At 45.9% G+C, this 25,508-nt stretch overlaps 1 protein-coding gene across 1 annotated transcript in view; it reads right to left on the bottom strand.

Annotated features, from left to right (window-relative positions):
• Nucleotides 1-20,060, bottom strand: part of FNDC1 (fibronectin type III domain containing 1) — a 274,542-nt gene extending 254,482 nt beyond the window's left edge. The window contains exon 1 of the mRNA XM_068232055.1: nucleotides 19,823-20,060. Coding sequence (XP_068088156.1) covers nucleotides 19,823-19,928 — 106 coding nt within the window. The 5' untranslated portion in view covers nucleotides 19,929-20,060. The remainder of the gene's footprint in view (nucleotides 1-19,822) is intronic.
• Between the last annotated feature and the right edge of the window lie 5,448 nt (nucleotides 20,061-25,508).

Below are 25,508 nucleotides of genomic sequence, written 5' to 3'. Positions count from 1 at the left end.
AACTTCATAACTTATAGTACTGGCAGCTGCCAGCGCTATTCTGCTGCAAAAGTGGGATCAGTAAGCTAATGTCACTTGAACTTAAAGTGTAGTGAAGTTGTAAAGTGCAATTACCAATTAAATGCATAGTAAACCAGTTAGGCAGTGTTCCTGCGGCATTGGTACTGGTAAAATTGCTGTGCACGCCAACTTTACTGGCATATAGTGCAACAGGCCCCATGTAACTTCAGGTATGCTTTCAAAAGAATTATGTTTGGCAATACTGTAGGCTTTTATTGTTTCCAGATCTAAAATGGATAAGAAATCTTCTCATTGAGTGTTTCAACCATGGTTTTAGAGTGTACCTGAGCAGGGCCGGCCCTAGACTTTTTGCCGCCTGAGGCAAATTTTGGACCCCCCCCCCTCCCTCGCCTGGGTCCCCCGATCTGCGCTCCCCTCCAGCCTTAAATAGAAGCAGCCGCTATTTGTAAGAGGCACGGGCAGGGAGGGCTCACCTCTTCCCAGCGTGCGCTCCACTGACGTCACTTCCTGCAGCGTTGCAGGAAGTGGCGTCAGTGGAGCGCACGCTGGAACGAGGAAGAGGTGAGTCCTCCCTGCCCGTGCCTCTTACGAGTAGCGGCTGCTTCTATTTAAGGCTGGAGGGGAGCGCAGATCGGGGGACCCAGGCGAGGGAGGGGGGGAGTCCGACCCCCCTCCCCGCCGCTAGGCCCAATACCCCCGTCCTGCCAGCTACCCCTCCAGCTCGGCGGCCGGCTCCCCGCACCCACGGACGGGCGGGTGCCGCCCCTGGAAATTTGCCGCCTGAGGCAAAAGTTTCACCCCGCCTCATGAGCGGGCCGGCCCTGTACCTGAGATGGGTGATTACCACTAAAATATACATACCTGGGGCTTCCTCCAGCCCCCTACAGCCTGATCACTTCCATGGCGTCCTCTTCTCCCTCTCAGTTCACCTGCAACTGGCCCCGGAAAATGTGTCAGTCGGTGCCAGTCGGCAAATGCACCACCTGGCCAGGTGCGCCCCCGCCTCACTCCCGTTGCCGGGAGAGTTTACAGCGCAGGCACAGAACGCTCCAGGCGATGTGAACATGGTGGGAGCGTGTACGCGGCTGGGCCATGCATGGGCAGCTGGCCCTGGATTGGAGGACTTTCCGGGGGCCAATTGCCGGTGAACGGAGAGGGAGAAGAGCTGTGGGAGTGATCAGGCTGGAGGAAGCCCCAGGTATGTATATTTTAATACTATTCCCCTATCTTAGGTTCCCTCAGGCATGACACAGGATTTGATTTACTAAGTTTCTCCCGGCTTTCAGAGCATTGGTGAACATAAGAAGTTGTGTTTGGTTTTGGATAAAACTGAAAACTGTCATATAAATTACCACCCAACTAAGTGAAGGGTCCTCTTGGCCCAAAGGCAGAGGCTGGCTTACTTAACTCTGTCTTGCTGCTGCATATGCATATTTCTAATCTACCACTTCAAGCCCATGCCACACAAATATCAGGGAGAATGCCTACTATATGTGTGTTGGCAGTCACACTGCAGATCTGTGCACCAACCATGACATAACAGGGAAAAGGGAGATACTTCATAATGAGGCAGAGCTACTGGCACATGAACAACATTTACCCAGGAGTGGAGCTCCATTACAGAAGACAAGGTGTTTAGAAATGTTATTTGTGTATCTGCAGAAGCCCAGTTTATCAAAAGTTCATGTCAGTACACTCAGTACATTAACACGTGAGGTTGTCGGGGGTTTCTGTGACAAATACATTATGCAATAGTGTAAAAATGTGGTTTGCAATGTATTCCATTCAGTCAGGAAAGCACGCAGCTGTGAACTTTTTCCAGTTGAAATGAACAGTGAATGAGACGAGTACTGCTGCTTCAGGGTGGCTTTTCGATCTTATCTCCACACAGGTGTACGGCTTGAGGAGTACAGTAATCCATACATGTACATACAAAATAGGTGTCCTCTAGTGACTTAGTTCATCTGTCTACACTAAACAGGCTGTAAAACCACAGTGTGCAGAATAGCCCAAGGGAGGAAAAATAAACTTGACACGTGAACTCTTCAATAGTGTCAGTAAGTTAACTATGAGGTACAAAAAACAACTACACTGGAGTTGCTCCAGGCTCTCAATAATGCACTCTATGAATGGCAGTAAAAGAATTAAAAGATTTTTGCCTACACGTTACAAAGTGGAACTAAAGTTCAAAAGTCACACACATTCTTCAGCAGTTTTTCCAACCTTTATTTCTACTAAAACGTGCAAAGAACATGATTTGCATCCACATTTTTTTTTTTTAACTGACCAAGTCAGCTATTCAACAAACCGCCATATCAGATGTAATAGATAACATGTGTACTATTTTTCGCAACAGCCACTTCCAAAAATCTTACATCATATATAGTTAGGCATGGCCTCCAAATGATCAAGCAAGTATACCCCTCAAACAACAATCAGGCGGCATGTATTATCCAAATAATTAGGCAGTAGGCACTGACACCGTGTTCCCTACCATCTATAATTAGGCAGCATGTCCCCTCCACTCCAAACATCATAATTAGGCAGTGGGTTCTCCTAAACAGCATAATTAAGCAGTCTCCCACAAAAACATAATAAAGGACTATGCCTCCTAAATATAATAAGCCAATATATCCTCCCAAACAATATAATCAGGCATTTCCTCTCAAATAACATAATTAGGCCATGAATTCTCCTGAAACAGTATCATTAGGCATCTTGCACCCCCAAAACAATTAGGCAGCCTCGAGGGTGTGGTACCAATGGAGTCCGAGGACCTTCTAAAGGAGACAAAAAAGACAGACACCAGGAGCCTCTGTAGCATGTCGAGGGTATGGGACACCCAACAACGGTATGTGCAGAATACTTACAAGAATAGGTTGCAAGACCGGCAACTACAGTGTAACGGCTGGTGAGGAAAGCCCGTCCTCACTTGTGTTATGGTCTTCAACAATGTAGATCGCTCTCCAGGAAAAGTAAAAAGGGGTGTAAGGGTTCCAAGGAACCACCATACACAACCAACACCAAGAGCTGAGGGGGTTGATGTGGGATACTGCTGGGAGGGAGGAGGGCCCCAAGATGTGATGTGTGGAAGGAATAGTGTCAGCTGGATAAAACAAATAGGCTTGCCTCTAAAAGAATGGGGTAGCCCAAATAAATTAATAACATTTTTAATAGAAACCAGACACTTGAATAACGCATTTCGATTCGAGATCGCAGTCTGCTTCCTCAGAACAACCTACAAGTGTCTTAATACAAGCGTTTTTTAAGCAGGGAGCGCTATTCTGAGGTCATAGCGGCGCTCCCTGCTTGCAAAATGCTAGTATTATTTATCTGATCTGAGGAAGCGGACTGCAATCCGCAAAATGCGCTATCTTTCAAGTGTCTGGTTTCTATTAAAAATTTTATTTGGGCTACTCCCTTCTTTTGGAGGCAAGTCTATTTATTTATGTTTTACCCAGCTAACATTATCCCTTACACACATCACATCTTGGACAGCCTTCTCCCTCTCAATAATTAGACAGCATATCTACCAAATGTCAGAAATCGCGGAAGAGCCGCCGCCAGGAGTCAGCGGCAGGCGGCTCTTTCCGCGCACGATATGGGCAAGCACGGGGAGGCAGCCGCCTCCACTCAGTCTGAGGCGGCTGCCCCCGTGCATGGCATTGCGGAACGCGGCATAGCGGCGGTTGGAGCGTATGTCCCCGCTGCGGAGACACCGCAGAGCAGGGCTGCGGTGGCTGGGACTCGTAGTCCCTTCAGGTTTCGTAGGACGCGCGTGCGCGCGGAGAGGCAGGCCTTATAGCACCCAGAAGTGAGTCAGCTGACCAGGCTGGTCAGCTGACTCTGACTCCACTCCTCATTGGTCCAGCACTTAGGGAGGTGCTGGGAAAACATATATGTATATAAACTGCTAGCTGGTCATTTCTCTGGTGTCTGGCGTTGCGATCACATATGTGGGAGCACCCAGATCCGTAGTCAGATCCATAAGTGTGCCGGGACCAGCTGGAGCTGTAATCCTACACTTAGCTAGATTCTGTTGATAGCTAAAGTACTAGTTTGATTGTGATTATCTGTTATGACCTTTGCCTGCCTTGACTATCCTCCTGAACTCTGATCTTGTACCTCGATATTTCTGATACTCTGTTGCCGAATCCCGGCTCGTTCCTAGATTCCGCCTCAGCCTCCTGATTCTGTACCTCGATATATCTGATACCCCGTTGCCGAACCCTGCCTGTACTTAGACTCCGCCTTTGTCTTCTGATCTTGTACTGTATCTGTCCGTGTGTGTATGACCTGGCTTGTCTGACCTCGAGAACCGACCTTACCGCTAGAGGCGGTTCCTCGCTCTGTTAGCAACCTTTCGTCCTGAGGGTTACTTTCAGACAATCCTTCCTACTGTCAGTCTGACTCCTCCCATCTTGGAGAGCTCAGGTCTGCGGAAGGAAGCTGTGCAGTACTCCTTGCTGCACTGAGGCCTAGTCCTTGAAGTGTTACTGTTACACCAAACACTACACTCTACTCAGGTGAACAGAGGTTAGCTAGTATATCGGATTATCGGTGATACTGCAGATCACTTATAATCTGGTATATATCTGTATTCCCAGTGATACTGCAGATCACCGGTAATCAGATCCTCTCTGTGCTTCACCGATCGTTACACCAAAATAATATCATTAGGCAGCATTTACTCCTGGCATTATTAAGCAGCTTTTCCCCCAGACAACACTATTAGGCAGCCTATACAGTCAAATGTTATTAGGCATTGTGCCCTTCCAAACATAGGCAGCATGAACTCCCCAAACAACATAATTAAGAAGCATGTCCAGTACATTAGTCTTTAATTTTAACTGCCATACATAGATATAGGACACCAATACATATCCCCAAACCCCACCCACAGCACTTCCTCAAGGAGGCTGTTAGAAAACCTTGAATGAGATTACATAATTAGCAAAATTACATTACGGACACTTTAAGAGGACAGAGTTGCACATCTATATAAATCTTAAAACTATTACTTTATTATTCCGCCAAAAAAAGCATCAACACTCTACAGATAGACGACAGGATAAGCTGCAGAGAGGTTGACAGCTGTTTTGCTTTATTTACTAAAATTCATCAGTATACTGATAAATCATTAGTAAATAACGCAAAACAGCTGTTAAGCGCTCATTCATCCACTGAGTGAGGTATTATGCAACATACATCTGTTGCAGCTTTTACATTTTGATACTTTGGTGGAAAATGGTACAAAATGTTCAATATTTATATGCATCCCTTATCCTCTTGCAGTGATAAAAAAAACTTTACCCCAAAAGAAGAAGTTGCAGCTACAAAAAAAAAACAAAAAAAAACACCACAACAACAAGTAGTCAAAGAAACAAACTGTACCCGCTGGTCTACTAAACAGGCAGAAAATGTATTGCAATACATGCAACCACACATGAAAATGGATGAAACCGGAGGGGCCAATAGAAACAGAAACCCCAATGCATCAAAATGGATACCGTACGACTCCAGTGTGAACCAAGCACAGGGAAGTGGGCGTAAGTGTGCCTGAGGTGACCCACTGGTCTGCTGTCTCTGCAGACAAGTATGCACTAGGGGTGGACAATGTGTTGCAAATAGTTCCAAGTAGATGCAGGATTATGAACATTTTGTATGCAAATGTATACAGCTTGAAAATGGACCAATAGCACCCTATACAGGTTTCATTCAATTGGTCCATTTTCAAGATGCCTAGATTTGCATATAGATTTTGCATTATTCTGCATCAATGCATAACTATTTACATCATTGACTGGTAGCCAGATACCGTGTCATTGCTCACTAGTACATTACGTGCGTCTGAAAGCCATATGTGTTTCCAGACCCTGACCACTCTTCCGGGTGCTGAAATGTGGTGACTAGCGGATTATGGTTTCCAAATTTCAATTCTTGATGTATAAAAGCACCACCATATTCTGTGGTGATGTACAAAGTAAGAAAAAAACATGGGGTACAAAATACAGACAGTGGTATACACCAAACACCAACACTAGCTATTAGCCTGCTCCTTATCCTTTGCATTGTAATTTTTGTTGATAGAAGATTCTCAAGTGGAAATTAGATATATTCAAAGCTGGCAAGCTGGCCAAGAGAAATGGAGTTTGCTGCAGTGACTGTTTGCAAACATGAAAACGAGAGTGAACACCGAGAGCCCAATATTGTGCAGTATGTACTGGATTTATGTGGGTAATGAGAGCCTAGTATGTAAAGTTATACTCACAAACATGGGTTACCACTAAGGCAACCACTGTTGGATGCAGGTGGGGAGATTAGACCTGTCCCCACTCAGGATTAAGAAGTCGCCCTCTGTAGATCTGGAAACAAGGGGTTAACACCCTTCCACCATGAGTGGACTCGAACAATGTGGAAATGAACAGAGGCGCCAAAAGGATAAAAGTAGCTAAAAAATTTTATTAAAAAAGGAGGAGGCAGTGGTGGACTTACCCCCTTCCAAGGAGACACAAAAAACAGGTTGATATATCAACAAGCAAATTTATTCATATATACACTGCAAAGGGTCATCGCAACGCGTTTCGCAGGTGTGGCCCAGCCATCAGGCAATAGGGGATGGAGCATACAGCAACAAGTGTCTATGTCTCAGCCTAGCGCCTCTGTGCACAGAACCTGTTTTTTGTGTCTGCTTGGAGGGGGAAAGTCCACCACTGCCTCCCCCATTTAAAAAAAAAAAACACGTTTTAGCTACTTTTATCTTGTTGGCGCCTCTGTTCATTTCCACAGTGTTTGCAAACATGTTCACTTCAGGTCATACGTGTTCACATAAGCCAATGGCCAGTTGACCTTAGGCTAGAGATCACGATGGGCATTGTGGGTTGATTGTTCGCCTCTGTGTAACCCAAACCACAGGGAATTTCAGCCCTACTGATAATGCTTAAAGTAATTAATTTGAGCTGCTCTATTATTTTTCGTATTTATATAGCGCCAACATCTTCCGTAGCACTGCACAGAGTATATGGTCTTGTCCCTTAATTGTCCCTCAGAGGAGCTCTCAATCGAATCGCTACCATAGTCATATGTCTAAATGTGTAGTGTACATATAGATCATAGTCTAGGGCTAATTAACTTATCTATTTTTGGTATGTGGGAGGAAACCAGAGTACCTAGACATGAGGAGAACATACGAACTCCGTGCAGGTAGTACCCTGGATGGGATTTGAACTGGGGACCCAGCGCTGCAAGGCTAGAGTGCTAACCACTACACCACCAAACAGCCCATTTTATCTTATACCACTGCTGGAAGAGGGAGGCACATGGTAGTTTTTAAAAAAGTTTGACAAGACAGGACTAAGGTTTAAAATAAACACACAGTCTTGAATTTACTTCTTGAGTAAAACCTGGATTTGAAACCTTTTTTCTATTTAATTAAAATTCAGGAGAATCTAGTTAGAAAGGAAAACACAAAATTATGCACCTTTGGAGTCAGTCGTACTTTACAGAGTAGCATGAAAGGATGGTCATGCATTTTGTCCCCAGAATAAGTTGTGTAGATTGGTAAGTGGTGAGATATTTGTTAATTCTGTGGACATCTTGTTTGACTTTCGCATTTATAAAAAAACTAAAATGATTTCCATAAGTATGCTGCTTGCTAATGTAAGCTAGTTCATTCTTAAAAACCAAAGTGTACACTTACTGTCTCTTAACCCGTGGAAAAAAAAGAAAACAGCTGGAAAAAGCTAGTCGTGCACAACACCTGTTATGCATTATGTTTTTTTTTCTACCAAACTCAGTAGACTATAGAATTTTACAGAAGGAGAATTTAGAAAGACACACAGAGTGCATCAAAACCACATAGTATGGAAATCTATGTGGAGAATTCACAAAATACATTGCAACTGTAAATTATATCAACACAAGGGATTTGCGGTCACACCTCTACATCTGCAATATTGAACATCTACAACACTGCCTGTAACCCTCTAACATCTACAAAACTGCCTGTTTCAAATACTCCATCACATACATACCCAAAAGGGAAGCAGGAAACTTCTGCAGTGCCCAATATTGTTTGTTTACATTGACAAAGGCAGCGATTTAATCGTCAGGTTTGCGGGGGGGGGGGCGGGGGGGGAGGGGTGTGTGTGTTAAGGATAGGTATTATGTGTGTGTGTGTGGGGGGTTGGTTTAGGTATTGGTGAGGGTTCGCTTAGCGTTAGATATCAGTTGGGGGGGGGGGGGGGGTCACTTAGGGTCAGGCATCAGTGGAGGAGGTCGGGTAGAGTTAGGCATCGGTCGGAGAGTCGGTTAGAATTAGGCACCAATGGCATGGGTTGGTTTGAGTTAGGCATTGTTGGGGTGGAGGGGGGGTGGGTTAAGGCGAGGCAGCAGTGGGGGTTGGCTAGTGTTAGGCATCTGTGGAGGGAGAGCTCTGAGAATAGGGTTAGGTTTAGCAATAGTAAAATATCTGTTCTATTACGTATCACTTGTACACTGAGCACCGTGGCAATGCAGCACAAGATGCGTTGCCACAGCAACCTGATGCACGTGCACTAATGCCATTTCACAAAGTGGCTGTCCTGCTACTGGCTTGTACAGATTTACCTATGCTTCTGTGGAGTCCTCTCCTTCAGGATTCCACCAGAGATGAGCTTGACAAGCATGGAACTCTAGGAATGAGGGGGGCACAAGCTTTTAAACATATGGGGCCAACCAACTGTCCATTTTTAGAGATAACCCTCACCACCAGTATCATTATTGTGTGAAACTTATGCTACTTGCTGTAGTCTTAAAGATCTGTCACCAATCAGATATTTAAAAATTATTAGTAAACCTTAGTACTGAGAGTACTGTTCATTAACACTTTTTTTTAACAGAAGTGAAGTGAATTTTTTTGCAACTGATCTTCTTTGATATCTTGCATTCTTTATAATTCAAGAGCTTTGCTTTAGCTCTATAATTAAATTCTGACTATTTGCCCAGAATGGGGGCACAAACAGTTGATGGGCAGGGTCAGGAGCCAATGAAATAAGCTCCTGACCCACTCACAGGGCTCTGCAGTCAGAAACTTCAGGGCAAGTGAGCTGCGGCAGGGAGAATGCCACGCAAATTGGCGGGAGCAATACGAAGGGCAAGTAAGCACTGCAGTGGTCAGTTAAAATCTACGCCCTGGCAGCCACAGCAGCATCAAAACAGGGCATAGATTTCAATTAGCATCGCCCAGAACTGGTTAACAAATCAGCAGATTCTGCAAGAGATTCAGATTCAAGACTGTAGCATTAGCAGATTAAACAGCATATGTTTATTCATGAAGCATATATCTAATATATCTACTATAAAATGTAAGCAAAGCCATTGCCATCAAAAAGGTAGCATGAACAGAGTTGATAAATTGCACAGTGAAGCAGTTTTACCAACTGTGGTCAATATTAGGCTTCTGCTGTGCTAGTAAGTGACTCTTTTACCTCCTTGGTATCCGCATTCTTTCCTGATGGTGGATTTCAGAATTTGGTATCTTCTGCAGGGATATATACCGTACTTTGCATCTCTTATACAGAATGAAGAGAACTCACCCAACTAGATTTAGCACTTCTGTATTATAGAGATGGCCCGAACGGTTTGCCATCGAACGGTTCCAGGTGAACTTCCGGTGGTTCGCGATCGCGGAGAACCGCAGACTTTACCGGAAGTTAGATTCACCCCCATAGTGCACCAGTAGGGTCAACTTTGATCCTCCACATCAAAGTCAGCAGGCACATTGTAGCCAATCAGGTTACACTCCCTCCTGGAGCCACTGCCCCCTTACAAAAGTCAGGCATCGCCGGCCATTTTACTCACTCGTGAGCCTGCAGTAAATAGAGAAGGGACAGCTGCTGCAGACTCTCTCATAGGGAAAGATTAGTTAGGCTCTTGTAGGCTTCTTAGCTTGCTCCTTGCTGATTCTTATTGCGAAAATAGCACCACACAACAGCTCTTTTGAGAGCTAATCTTGTTCTTGTGATCTATTTTTTTTTCTGTGTGTCCCACTGACACTTGTGTTGCATAGACAGCCTTGATAATTCATACTGTGTAAGCCACTGCTAGGCCCAGCACATTCAGTGACTACCTGTGTGTGTGACAGGTGCACATTGTAATACCCATGACTGCATATACCTACCTACCTGTTCACAGTGCACCCACCTACCTGAGCGCAAGCAGTGTCACTGTGCCTGTCCGCTACCTGTCTGTGTGTGACAGGTGCACATTGTAATACCCATCACTGCATATACCTACCTGTTGTGTTCAGTGCACCCACCTCATCACTGCATATATCTACCTGTTGTGTTCAGTGCACCCACATACCTACGTGAGTGCACGCAGTGTGATATACCACTCCGTGCATACCTGTTAACTGCACCTGTGTGACTGCACATTTTATTAGTCAAGTCAGTGCATACCTTTCACTTCTTCCCCCCCAATATGCACAAAACTGACAAAACAGGTAGAGGCAGAGGTAAAGGCAGACCCAGAGGAAGGCCACCCTGCAAGTTTGTGCGAGGTCATGGTGATCTGATTTTGTGCAGCCCTGGACCAAAGTACAGTGCTCAGAAGAAGGCAAGTCCCATCAACTCCCAATATTGTCAGGACGTGGTTGACTATTTAACACAGAACACCATCTTCCGCAGCCACCAGCGCTACTCCAAGTACCACATACACTACATTTGACAGTTCGCAGGAGTTATTTGGTGGGGAAATCACTGATGTACAATCATTATTGTTACAACCAGATGAAGGCGCTAAGCAAGTTACACCACCTCATATGTCTAAGGTAGGTGACACTATGGACGTAACGTGTGTGGAGGGGGATGATGAAGTACCTGCTGTTGGTGTAGTTTTGGAGGTGTCTAAGGCAAACGAAGCTGGGCAGGATGATTATGATGATGACAATGATACGAATCCCACGCATGTTCCCAATAGAGGAGATGAACAGGGGGACAGTTCAGAGGGGGAGTCAGAGAGGAGTAGGAGGAGATGAGTTCCTGAAAGAAGCAGGGGGAGCTCGTCATCAGAAACAGCTGGTGGCAGTGTCTGGCAACATGCATCGCCACCTATGGACAGCCAGCCAACATGCCCTTCAACGTCAGCTGCTGATGCCACCATAGTGCCATCACTCCAGGGGGGCTCAGCGGTTTGAAATTTTTTTAGTGTGTCTGCCTCAGATCAGAGCAATGCCATCTGTTCTCTCTGCCTCCACAAACTGAGCCATGGAAAGGCCAACACCCACGTAGGGACAAGTGCCTTACGAAGGCACATGGAGAACAGGCACATACTGCAATGGTAAGAGCACCTGAGGAAAAGCAGCACACAAAAGAAAAGCCACCCTCCTTCTCCTCTTCCTCCTTCAGGTGCAGCATCTTCAGCCGCTTTCTCCCTTGCACCTTCACAGCCCCCCTCCTCCACTCCGCCTCTGCCCTTGAGCGGTTCCTGCTCCTCTGCCCACAGCAGCCAGGTGTCCGTGAAGGAAATCTTTGAGCGGAAGAAGCCAATTTCTGCCAGTCACCCCCTTGCCCGGCGTCTGACAGCTGGCTTGGTGGAACGGTTAGCTTGCCAGCCGTTACTATACCAGCTGGTGTACTCTGAGACCTTCCGTACATTTGTGGCCATTGGGACACCACAGTGGAAGATACCAGGCCACAATTCCTCTAAAAAGGCGATACCCAAACTGTACCGTGAAGTGGAGAGGCAAGTGGTGTCATCTCTGGCACACAGTATTGGGTCAAGGGTTCACCTGACCACGAATGCCTAGTCTGCCAAGCACGATCAGGGGCGCTACATTACTTACACAGCCCATTGGGTCAACCTGGTGACCGATGGCAAGCAGGGAGTACGTGGCTGTGCAGCGGACCAACTTGTGATACCTCCACGGCTTGCAGGCAGGCCTCCTGCCACCTCCTCTCCTTCTCCACCTGCTAGATCCTCTTCGCCATCATCCTCCTCCTCGGCTGAATGGCAGTTCAACTCTACTGGTGCTGCAATCTTCCCAGGGCCTATGCTGAATACCAGGTACGACGGTGTCACACCATCTTAGACATGTCTTGCCTCAAAGTGGAGAGTCACACTGGACCAGCTCCCCTGGCTGCTCTTAACAAACAGGTGGATCAGTGTCTGACCCGCACCAGCTGGAGATCGCAACGTGGTGTGTGACAATGGCAGCAATCTCATTTCCGCGTTGAATTTGGGAAAGCTGACACATGTACCCTGCATGGCACATGTGCAGAATCTAGTCATTCAAAGATTTGTGTCAAAGTACCCAGGCTTAGAGGACGTCCTGAAGCAGGCCAAGAAGTTGTGTGGGCATTTCAGGTGGTCTTACATGTCCATGGCACGCTTTGCGGACATTCAGCGGAGAAAAAAGTTGCCAGTGAGATGCTTGATATGTGATAGCCCGACTCGCTGGAATGCGACCCTGGTCATGTTCTCTCGCCTGATAGAACAGGAGAAAGCCGTCACCCAGTACCTGTACAATTACAGTAAAAGGACACAATCTGGGGAGATGGGGATGTTCTGGCCCAACAACTGGACACTGATGCGAAATGCATGCGGGCTCATGCGGCTGTTTGAGGAGGTGACCAACCTGGTGAGTCGCAGTGAAGGCACCATCAGCAACTTGATCCCATACGCTTACTTCCTGGAGCGTGCCGTGCGTAGAGTGGTGGATCAAGCTGTGGAGGAGTGTGAAAACGAACAGTTATGGCAGGAACAGTTGTGGGAGCAATTTACATCAGAATCAGATGTTTCCTCAACACCTGTGGCAGCACAGAGGGGGAGGAGGAGGAAGAGTCGTGTGGGGAAGAGGAGTCAGACTCGGATGATGACGAAGGTGTTTCTTTGGAGGAGGAGGCGGCAGAAGAACAACCGCAGCAGGTGTCGCAGGGGGCTTGTGCTGCTCGACATTCCCGTGGTATTGTTCGTGGCAGGGGGGAGGAGGACGACTTACCTGACGTCACTGAGGAAGAGCAAGAGGAGATGGATAGTACGTCTGGATCCAACTTTGTGCAGATGGCGTCTTTCATGCTGTCCAGCCTGTTTAGGGACCCCCGTATAAAAAAAAGTCAAGGGGAATAAGCTGTACTGGGTGCCCATGCTACTAGACCCTCAGTATAGGCACAAAGTGGGGGACATGTTACCAACTCCCCTGAAGGCAGAAAGGATGCAGCACTTGCAGAACAAGCTTGCAACTATGCTTTACAATGCGTTTAAGGGTGATGTCACAGCACAACGCAATAAAGGTACCACTGCCAGTAATCCTACCATGTCCATGCAGGCAAGGACAGGACGCTCCAGCAATCTCATGGTGATGTCGGACATGCGGACATTCTTTAGTCCAACGCCTCAACTTAGCGCTTCCGGATCCACCGTTCACCAACGCCTGGACCGGCAGGTAGCCGACTACCTGGCCTTAAGTGTGGATGTAGTCACTGAGCAGCGATGAACGCTTGGACTACTGGGTGCGCAGGCTTGACCTATGGCCAGAGCTGTCCCTATTTGCCATCCACCTTCTGTCTTGCCCTGCCTCAAGCGTCCTGTCAGAAAGGACCTTCAGCGCAGCTGGAGGCATTGTCGCTGAGAAGAGAAGTCGCCTAGGTCACAAAAGTGTTCAGTACCTCACCTTTATCAAAATGAATGAGGCATGGATCCCTGAGGGCTACTGCCCGCCCAAAGACTAAGTCAGTCCCCACACACAGCATCTCTGCCTGCACGCTGTGTGACTGGCTGTGTGCCCAAGATTAAGTTGCTCCCCACACAGCACCTCTGCCCGCAGGCCGCTTGACTGCCTTCTCCGCCACCACCCACAGGTTCCAGGACTCTAGGCGGATTCCTGAATTTTTAAGTCCGCTGCTAGCAGCGACCGCTATAATATTTTTTCTGGTTCGTGTACATGCCTGCCTAATTTTTCTGCCTGCAGTGCAGCTGCAACAACAAAACAAAAGTTATGTACATGTGGCAATTACCCTTCGTGATCATTACCTTGCCGCAGTGAAGGGGCTTGCGTATCACAATGAAGCAATGACCGTCAGCTATATGAGTGTCTCGGGGGGCGGCACACCAAAGATAATAAGGTTGTTGCTTCATTGTGGACAGAGAAAATTTGATCAGCTGGACAGTCACTGTTCTGTTATTCAGCTACCTCAGCCCCGCGACCATATGGGCTGGAAAGCCGCCATCACCTGCACTCTCATCATGGTGCGCACCAGTCCAGCACGGCCGTCACTACACAAATAGCTGTTTGCAGTCACTGCATACCTTTCACTGCATCTTTGACTGCACATTGTATTATACCTGGCAGTCAGTGCATACCTTTCACTTGAATGGATGACAGACTTGCCCTCCATAACAGATTCTCGTTAAAGAATTTAAAGTTGATTCATCTCATATACAGCAGGGCCTCGAAAGTCCTCCTGTATTGTTATTTTTGGTCACTACCTCGGGATGTGCATGCCATGCCTGTTGCCTTCCTTGGATGTGTGGTGGTAGCCGTTCCTGCTCCTTTGCCCACAGCGTGCCTGCTGCCTTCCTTGGATGCGTGGTGGTGGTAGCCATTTCTCAGGCTCACACTCCGGGCCGGAATCAAACCAGGACCAGGCCATTACCAGTGGTCACTCACAATGGCAGACTTGCCCTTCATAAAAGATTCTCGTTGCAGGTACTGAACAGCAAGCAGAACAAGTATTTAAAAAAATAGATGTAAGCTTTAACAATGGTAGAGAAAGAACCATTGAAAGTTGATAAGGCAGTCAGACATTACCTGATATCACTGAGGAAGAGCAATCTCGCCATGGTGCACACCAGTCCAGCACGGTGGTCACTACGCAAACAGCCATTTGCGGTGCGTTACACTGAATTTGGTGTGTCAGTGTGAAGCAGTACTCTAATTACACTCCCTGATTGATGTATACACATGCAAGATGGTTTAAAGCACATTAGGCTTGCAATTTAGCATTCAATGTGATTTCTGCCCTTAAAACGCTGCTTTGCGTCAAATCCAGATTTTTCCCCAGGACTTTTGGCATCTATCCCACTCCGCCATGCCCCCCTCCAGGTGTTAGACCCCTTGAAACATCTTTTCGATCACTTTTGTGGCCAGCATAAATGTTTCTAGTTTTCAAAGTTCGCCTCTCCATTGAAGTCTATTGCGGTTTGTGCGAATCGAATGTTTGGCGAAGGTTCGCGAACCGAAAATCGGAGGTTCGGGCCATCTCTACTGTATTACTCTACTGTACCACACCTTACAGCCAGCCCCTACTTTCTGGCATCAAGGACTGACATTGTGTGATCTAAAATTGCATTTTATGGTTTACAGATTGGTCAGATGACTAAATTACTCCACTGGCTTAATGTGGACCATCTTGCATATCAGGAGAACACAAATGGATGCTGTCATAAGTCTCATACAAACATTGTAGGGGTCTCATTCTAGGCAGTCATTTGAGACGGTCTCTGCCAAAAATCTAATGTGTACAGGCTGCCAGATGTAGTACCAAGAGATCTGGAGTGCCAGACGATCTCAGCTGAGAGCGTTGTTCCTCTTATTATCCCTACCTCTGGAAGCATCTCCTTTTTGTGCCGCACTATTGTCCCTCCACCCCTTTCATCCCAATAGAACGAGGTCTTAATATGACAGCACAATGAAAAATGTGCCATATTAAATGTAATCTTGTCCTTTTTTCTAACTAAGTTTCAGTTACAGGTTTCAGCAACAGGATTATAAGAATGTAGATAAGGTCAAACAACCAGGTCGGCAACAAGAAAAAAACTGGAGTCAACTCAGGCAACAATCACAAAGCTGGGCTGAAGTTCCACCAACAGAATAGGAATGCTACCTATTGGCTACCTAGCAACCTATTGGGCAGCACGGTGGCATAGTGGTTAGTGCTCTCACTATCCTCCCACATCCCAAAAACATACAGATAAGATAATTGGCTTCCCCCTAAAATTGGCCCTACACTGCACAATACATACATAGATATAAGACTATAGTAGGGCTTAGATTGTGAGCTCCACTGAGGGACAGTTAGTGTGACAAGACTATATTCTCTGTACAGCGCTGCATAAGATGTCGGCACTATATAAATATTAAATAATAATAGCAACCTAGGCAAGTACCAGTGTGTATGTAACTGTTACACTCCAAAGTCTTCAACAAAATATTGTTTAATTATTGATTGTTCTGGACAAGTATTGTGCTAAGAAATGCATCTCAGACTTGCTGAATAAAGGAGAAAAACAGGCTTTGAGCATTAACATTGTGCCATTGTGAAAAGTTTTTTGGGGAATTTTTCACTGCGTTTATCATTTTTGCATTTCTTACATATATACTTTGAGACCTAGTATATTTTTCTTTTCAAGGTTATTCCATTTTATGTGTTGGCAATCATATGTTTAATATACAAATCTCCCTTTCTCTCCCATAGAGTGTTCCCTAATGGTTTGGGGGCCACCCTCCCCCATAAATCATACCTTGTGCCTAGTGGTGGTCCCCCCTCCCCTATACAGTGTACCTGACGTCTAGTAGTCCCCATCTCTCCCCCATGCAATGTAAACCTGGTGCCTAGTTATCTCCTCTACCTCTGTCATAGATTGTTCCCTGGCTTCTCTCCTTCCCCTAATTGCAGCTGAGTACTCCTGATCTGGGTATGGATACACTGCACCTTGTCTTCTTTCACATTCAGCCTCTAGTGTTTGAAGTCGCAGTACTATAAAGTAGAGAGAACAAACTTCGCAGGCCGAATGCAGAAGAAGACATGGAGGAGTCGCAGTGCAGCGCACACAGCCCTTGATCAGGCGAGGTCCTTTTCCACTGCCTCCGTTCTCTGTAATATGCCATTAGGCGATGTGGAGAGGGAGCATGGCCACTTGACACCAGGGAACCATTGTGCAGTAGCGAGAGGGGAGACTATTAGACACAGTACACTATAGGCAGAGGGGGGACCACTGTACACTAGTTTCACTGTATAGATGGAAGGTGGACCACTAGACACCAGGTATGACCCGAATATAAACCGAGATTTAGCTTTATGCTCAAGGTTATATGGTACTGGTTCTGCCAAATAGAATACTTTTCTTCTGGTTTTAATAGGAAATAAGATCCAAATGTGCAGAGGTGAAGGTGGTGCTAACCAAATAATCTAGTTCTTACTTGGCAATTCGCCGAGCCTCCATATTTGTCATTTCTACTCAACCTCTGTTCAGAAGCTTGTCCTTTTCTTTGGCTATGATCTAGTTGTGGTTAATGTCATCGTTTTTACTCAGCATAGTTTTTCTCCATCCATTCACTGGCTGGAACAGGTGTGGGATTGAGAGGCTTCCCCACCCGTGGAGTGTGCAGTTTCCATATAAGTGAAGACTTGGATAATGCCATTTCAACAATGGCACAATGATGCATCGTTATGTATTGGAGGAATGCCAGATTGTTTTGAGTAGAAGTGTCCATATTTGGAGCCACTTGCACTCTGCAACACTGGTTTTCCAGCAGGAACAAATCTGTATAAAATTTTACTTTTTTTAATGCCATTATACCCCGACACCTGCAAAATAAACATCACCACCTTTATAAATATGGTGATAAATAAAGCGACATTAGAAACTGCACAAAAGCAGAAAAGTGTTTTACTAAAGTGCTCCCATGCATATACCATTTAGCAATTTTGGTTGAGGAGAAGGAAACACAAGTGCAAGATTACAGATCACCACTCCTAACTCCTAGTGTGCACTTGGTGCGGTGTGATCATACTGTGGCAGGAGAACCTGGGGCAGGACAAGCGCACTGCACAATGTACCCTTTCACATTACCTGCGGCAGAGTGCATTAACAGGGTAATATGCATATCGACGATCCCACTCAGCGGTGTACATGTGCTTTGGGTGCTGGGCTTTTTGGCGCAGGGTGAGCCGAATGACGGCTCACCCTGCTGTCACACAAATTGGAGGTGGTGTTAAATACTATACCCCCTGAGTCATAGTAGCTCGGAGGGAGAAGTAATTTGGGGTCCGGAAATCACTGGATCCCTGAATTTCCCGTGCGCGGACTATAGCATTACTGCTATAGCTACGCCAAGCTTTGGTGCTATGCGAAGCAAAGCAGGGAGGCAAAAAGCCCTGCTTCGCGCTCAGTGATGTATTCTCTGCTGGACAGGAAGTACATCACTGGTTTACCGTCGTTCTGTACATGTGCGCCGTTACCTTGACTGCTTGTACACACATACCGCATCACCATAGACATGCATTCCTGTAAGCATGGATCATGCGTCAATAAACTGCAGTTTGTGGCGGGCTAGCGTCGATTTAGCTACTTCCGCCGCATAGCATCATACTGTGGGTATTGTGAATACCGGTAATCTCATTGAGACTAATGGCCATTGCGACGGGAGAGCAGCGGGGTTGCGAACCACAAAGCAGATCAACGTGGTAAGTGTGAAAAGGGCCTTCATCAACAGACATGCCAGACACACACACACACACACACACACACACACACACACACACACACACACTATAATGTAGAATATTTTATGGGATACACCAAACCTGGGTACCTTTTCAAGTTGACTTCTGTTAAATAACCTCTAGACAGTGGTGAAACTCAAGCTTGAAGCTCAAGTGAAGGGGGTTCACACATTGAGTACATGTGGATTGGTGAAAGTTTTCTATTGAGTTTTTCTAGCTTTGGGGTCACAAGGCACAAAGGATAAATTAGATTTGACCCCCACTAAGTATACAATCTGCATAGATATTATGTAGAGGTAAAAATAACGGGACATGCCTAGTGTTGCTCAAAATGTTTTCCTTTCCAGAGTTTGTCATACATTAGAAATATCTCAGATGAGTGGAGAAAACTCTCCAGAAAGTCCAGTTGTTCTACTACATTCAAGTTTGAAATATGTACCTAAAAACTGAAGGACTTTCACTTGACATATGTCAGGTCGTATGTGTTTAACAGGTTTACGAGGTTACCATTGAGGACTTCCGATTTCCACCCACCAGTGAAATATCTACACATAGGCTACCACAATTAAATACCTATTGGGTGTTCACTTTCCCAACTAATGAGCATTTTTAAAGCTAAATATTTGTTTTTTATCACAGATTTCTATTATGTATACGACTGTAGTGGGAATAAACTCCCTATGCACAGAAACTGATGCTTTCATCTTCTCCACAACCTGCTGCAAAAGCTAATACTATGAGACCTATACTAGGATCACAATTTAAATAGCAGTTTCATTTAAAGAAAATGTTCCTGTCATCCATATACATCAGTATACAGGTTAAGGCATTTGATTAGTACAGTAATACAGTAATCATTCAAACAGGAAAACCTTAGTGTTGAAATATAAGTGGCAAACATCAAACTTCTCAGCGACTTCACCTGACGACCAGTAGTTAAGATTTGGAATATGTCCAAAAAAGCAACCTCAATGCAAGTTACCTACTGTAGTTTGGTTAAAATAAAATGCTAAAGTATACTTTTAAAGGCAAGGAATGGTAATTCTATGTAATCACCAGTGGGGATTTCCAGAACACAAGTGCAAAACCTGTACTGGATGCGTTTATATTTAACCTTATAACTTGGAAATAGATCAGTAAAATAAACTAAGTTTATTAAGCTACAGCAAGAATTGTTCTGTAGTTAAGAAATAAATGCAGTTTCAGACTATCACATAAGTGGCCCCAGTTACACTACAGGACTTTTTTTGCCTTGGCATCAGAGAAAAACAGTGACAGAAAAGAAGCAAACTAGGATGTCAGTTTCTATGTCCTACCTGTTACTGCAGCTGATGTGTCTAGTAGAGTCAACAGCATAAGAGCCAGGAGTGAGAGCAGAGCAGGTATTTGCTTGATCCTATTCCTTTCAGCCATTCTTGACATTAGACAACCAGACAAGCTAAGTTATGAGAATGAAGGCAGGAAAAGAAAAATCACCAGAAAGAAAATGCAAGAAATTCCTCCTGTGATAATGCACCAGACAATACTTCTAATACATCCCGAAGTTGACTGAGCCTTTCCCCTCCTCATCTGCTCTCTCTTTTCCAATTTCTCCTCAGCTGTGTAGAAAAGGAAATGATGTATTGTATACATAAGAAGAGAGAGAGCACCATCTAGTGTAATACTTTACACAGTAAATTCTATTAAATGTAATCTGGTTTTCAAGCCAAAAAACTAAGCATCACTTGGAAGAGGTATGATCTTTCCTGATGTCAGTATTTTAACTGGGTAAGAGCAGGACAGAAAGTAATCTGTTAAAGGTGACATGCCAAGTTAAGTTGTTTTTTTTTCTTTAATGTTCCCTAAATAAGTAGTTTGTAGGCAATTAAGTAATAGTGAGGTAGACGCCTCATGAATTTCTGCAAAGCAATCCTGACCTTAACATTACAGAGTGGGCAATGCCTGGACCCTCAAGATGAACTAGACCCATTTTTGGGCTTGGAAGATTCAGCGTTAACACTCAAATAAAACGCATTTTAAAATAAAATTAAAATGAGTCCTGCTGAAAACTGTTTCTATTTTAAAAATGTATTTTCTGTTCTTTTAACCGGTTCAGCCTACAGGTGTTTTCACCTAAAGGACAGAAGCAAATTTCCCCTATCAGCGCTCCTCCCATTCATTCTCCAATAACTATCACTGCTCATCACACGTAAATGAGTTATAGCTTAGTTTTTTTTTCGCCACAAATTAAGCTTTCTGTGGGTGATACTTGTTTTCAGTAATTACTTTATTTTCTACTAGTGACCTATGCCTGTTTAAAAACAGGCTCTAGGTCTGTCACCGCTGCGTGTGCACCCAACCACCGCGTGCGCAACCACGCTCGGCCACTGTCCTGCATCCTGTCCCAACAGCTGTCAGTGCAGGACATGCGCAGTAGCACAAAAGCACTGACACAGGGACAGGACACAGGGACACATTAGGTAGGCTGCATTTTATAGGCAAATCCAAGAAAAAAAATACACTTTCTCCAATTTCATCCCCTATAGTTTTAAAATAAGCACTGCTACTATAAATAAAATCCACCCATTTTACCTGCCCATTCGTCTCGGCAATCACAACATTTAAATTATGTTACTAGTACAATGCATGGTGCCAATATATTTTGAAATAAAGGTGTATTTTTTTCTGTTTAAGTCTTTTTTGAGTCCCGTCAACTGTAAGCCCTTATGTACTAAAATAACAGTAACATACCCTCATGACATACATATTAACCACTTCCGGACCGCAGTGTTAAACCCCCCTAAAGACCAGCCCATTTTTCTACAAATAGGCCACTGCAGGGTTACACAGCTCTGCACACAAGTGATTCCCCTCTCCCTTTTCTTCCCACCAAGAAAGCTTTCTGTTGGTGGGGTCTGTTCACCCCCAGCATTGTTTATTTTTTTTATAAATATTTACTTTATTTTCTTATTAAATTTCCGTATTTTTTTTTTATTACTTATTTCCCCAGCCCTCCCCCTGCCAGCCAATCAGTGCCACCAGAGGGGACTGCCATGTGACACGGCTTTCCCCTGTACAGCGCTGCCTTAGATCGCAGCGCTGTACTGAGTAAATAGACTGTGGTTTCGCTGTCTAACAGTCTCCTAGCGGTGATCGCCGCTGAGAGACTGAAGGCTGAACAGAGCTCCCCCATCAGAACGGAGATGCGCCACCGCATCCCCGCCAATTGGCGTGGAGCGGTCCTAAAATAGTTTTTCAAAAAGGCTAAGTCCCTAAGGCAACTATTTATGGATTTGTTTTACTTTTTTTTTTTTGAAACATCAGCTTGGTAACTGGGGTGGGGGAAAGAAGGCTTTGGAAAGGATTGATTAAATTTTTTTAATAAAAAATGGTGTAATTTAACTTTTCCCCACTTGATGGCAATAGAAACACTCCCTGGATTACCAGGAAGTGTTTTTTTTGTAACTTGCTTACTTTCATTCATGATCTTTATTATGAACTAGTGACTTAGCCCGTTTAAAAACGGGCTAGGTCTGTCCCTAATGTGTGCCCACCGCGCACCCGTCGCGCATGCCTGCTGCACACATGCCCGTCCCTTCTGGCCCCGTCCTCCTCTGGCTCTCGGCGGGGTCTCTGCGTCTTGTCCCTGCACATGCACAGTGCTAAAAAGCACTGACACAGGGACGGACGCAGGGACATTATGGTTTTATTATAGAGGATGGACAGCGGATCAGCAAACCCGGTCCTTTTAGTAATCAGTCTTAAGGTGACCACTAGCGATCCAATTTCTAGCAAAAAATCGTTTGAGCGATCAGATAATTCTGATCGGAAGAAAAATCGTTCACTACACCGCCAACGAACCAATCTTTGCTTCCTATCACAACCAACAAGAAAAATCTAAATTTTGATTTGATGAAAATCCAATCTGACGACTTTTTAAATCCTTCACAATTGATTGTGCTCATCAACTGATTATTTTCAACCAATCCGATCAGAATTTCTGATCGCTCAAATGATTTTTCGCTAGAAATTGGACCATTAGTGGCCACCTTAACCTTCTGTCGCCCGCGTCACGCCAGTGGGCGTGGCCGCGGCGGCAGCCCCAGGACCGCCTAACGCCAATTAGTAAAGTCCTGGGGCTCTGTTTTGCATGAGATCGCGCGCATGGTGCGCGCGCATCTCATGCTCGGAGGGCGGAGCTCCGCCCCGCCTTCAGTCTCCGAGCGGCTGTTGCCGCTCGGGAGACTGTTAGACGGCGATCACGCCGTCTATTTGCTAGGTGCAGCGCTGCGATGAGCAGCAGCGCTGCACTGGGGACAAGAGAGCGATCGGCTCTCATAGGCAGAAGCCTATGACAGCCGAATGCCATAATTGGCTGACTGTGGGGAGGGAGGGAGCGAGGGAGGGAAGAAATTTAAAGAAACAGGGGTTTTTAAAGAAAAAAAACAAACAATAATATTTATTTAAAAAAAAATAAACATGGGAGGAGCGATCAGACCCCACCAACAGAGAGCTCTGTTGGTGGGGAGAAAAGGGGGGGGGGGATCACTTCTGTGCTGAGTTGTGCGGCCCTGCAGCTTGGCCTTAAAGCTGCAGTGGCCAATTTTTCTAAAAATGGCCTGGTCACTAGGGGGGTTTAGCCCTGCAGTCCTCAAGTGGTTAAAGGTAGAGTTGGGCGAACTGTTCGGCTGTGTTAGCCGAACTGTTCGGCTGCCCAACCTGTCATTTCGCTGTGGCTCTTACTACTTCCGGGTCGCAATGACCCGGAGTAGTACGTCTGCGGTGGCCCGGCGGAGCGCGTCCTAGATCGCGCTCCCGTTGCCGGGCACTCTCTGCGCATGACACAGCGAAATGACAGGTTGGGCAGCCGAACAGTTCGGCTGCAGTTCGGCTAACACAGCCGAACTGTTCGCCCAACTCTAGTTAAAGGGACACTTAAGTCAAACAAAAAAAATGAGTTTTACTCACCTGGGGCTTCCAATAGCCCGCTGCAGCTGTCTGGTGCCCTCGCCATCTCCCTCTGACCCTCCTGGCCCCGCCGGCAGCCACTTCCTGTTTCGGTGACAGGAGCTGACAGGCTGGGGACGCGAGTGATTCTTCGCGTTCCTGGCCACAATAGCACCATCTATGCTGCTATAGCATATATCATATACCATATAGCAGCATAGAGGGTGCTAATGTGTCTGGGAACGCGAAGAATCACTCGCGTCCCCAGCCTGTCAGCTCCTGTCACCAAAACAGGAAGTGGCTGCTGGCGGGGCCAGGAGGATCGGAGGGAGATGGCGAGGGCACCGGACAGCTGCAGCGGGCTATTGGAAGCCCCAGTTTGACTTAAGTGTCCTTTTAAGCAGACCTCACAGCCAGATGTGACTCAAGTGTGATCCTCCGGTCCTCTAGCCACTGCCAGCTTACCTTGCCCGACTCCTTTTTCACATCCATACCCACTATACTATCATGCTAAAACTAGCAAAGCGGCAGACATCTGGTGTCTTCTCTCTGAGAGACCGGAAAAGACAACCCATAGGGAGACTCCATTGAAGGCAGCACACCTGTCAGTCTGGAACGATTAGACTGCCCCCTCCTCTGTCACTTCCTGCATGTGTCCGGCCTGTGCCACAAGGGAATCATGAATGCCGCTTCTCTTGTCCTGGTCATCCACATCTACATTCTTAGGTGGTTTGAGACTCCTAAACAAACTTCCACCACATGGCACCTACCAACAACATCCAGCATTGGTCCATGCAGATATGCTGCCAACTAGCTCCAGTACACCTGGTTGATAGGCCGGCAAGGGACCAGAGCTCTCATGCTTCCTGCAACAGAAAATATCGAACTGAGCTATGGGGTGTCTGTTTAAAATATATAGCGTGTTCAGTGGACGTTTCCTGTTCCTGGGAGGAGCCTAGGTCATCTCAATGTGGACCTATCCTGGAGGTTATTGGAAAAAAATATTTAAATGGTCCAGGTGTCCAGCAGGGGCATAACTACAGGAGAGCCTCAACGACTACTTCACTCCCTCTGATAAAGGGGTCCATGCTTCAGATCAGGTGTTTTTGTGGCTACACTTGTTATGGGTGTGAAGATTAAGATGTCCACATTTGTTTTATGACTCTTGTAAGATGGGCCCCCGCTTTGTGAGGGCCATGAGTGGCTGGCAAGGGAAAGGATGTGAACATTTTTTTTGGGGGGGGGGGGGGGGGGGGTTGGGGGGGTTCAACAAAGTTTTGCTGGGAGGGACCATGATTTATTGCTATGCCCCTGCTGCCCAGACCCTCTTCTTTGAGACCGTTGCTCCCCTCCAAGTGCAAGCACATCTGTACTGTTCATGCGTGATTAATAAACTGAAGCCGCTTGTGCAATTATGTCTAATATATTAAGAGGGTTCCAGTGGTCGAATGGTGGGTGTAAGAAGATTCTCTAAATATACGGTCTAGACTCTATAGACATTTGTTTGCGGTGTAGGCATCCTCGCCTAGCAGCACTGGATCCCTGGTTTAAAGCTTAGCTAGTGCAAGTAAGGAGTTTGTATGTTTTCTGTGTCTGTGTGGGTTTCCTCCTAGCAATCCAGTTTCCTGGAAGTTAATTTGCTTCTGCCTGAATTAAGGTACCCATACATTAGTCAATTTTCACTCAATATCCCTTGCAGATTCCATCATTATGAGATCAATGCCGTGACCGGTCTACCTGATCATATTGTCAAACAATTTACAGCAGAAATAAATCAAAACAATTGATCCAACATACCTGAAAAATATCGCTTGAAATGGGCCAGCCGGGTGCCGTGAGGTATCCAGGTAAACACCAGATACCTTACAGACCCAATCTCCACCACAATCTTCACCTATAGCCAAGCCTCCCCTTGAACAGGAGACTGATTACGTCTAACTGACTTCGGTTGCCCCCAGGACTTATTTGTGCAAAGTATTGGATCTGAGGCCGAAAGTAACCAATAAAACACCCAAAACGCCTGCTAATACAGAGTCCAGGAATGGAGCCAAAGTTCATACACAGGACGTCAGATGG

Source organism: Hyperolius riggenbachi, chromosome 4 (assembly GCF_040937935.1).
Source record: "Hyperolius riggenbachi isolate aHypRig1 chromosome 4, aHypRig1.pri, whole genome shotgun sequence".
NCBI classification, from domain to species: domain Eukaryota; kingdom Metazoa; phylum Chordata; class Amphibia; order Anura; family Hyperoliidae; genus Hyperolius; species Hyperolius riggenbachi.
The sequence above is the reverse complement of the archived record's forward strand: the minus strand, read 5'-3'. Positions and strand labels throughout refer to the sequence as shown.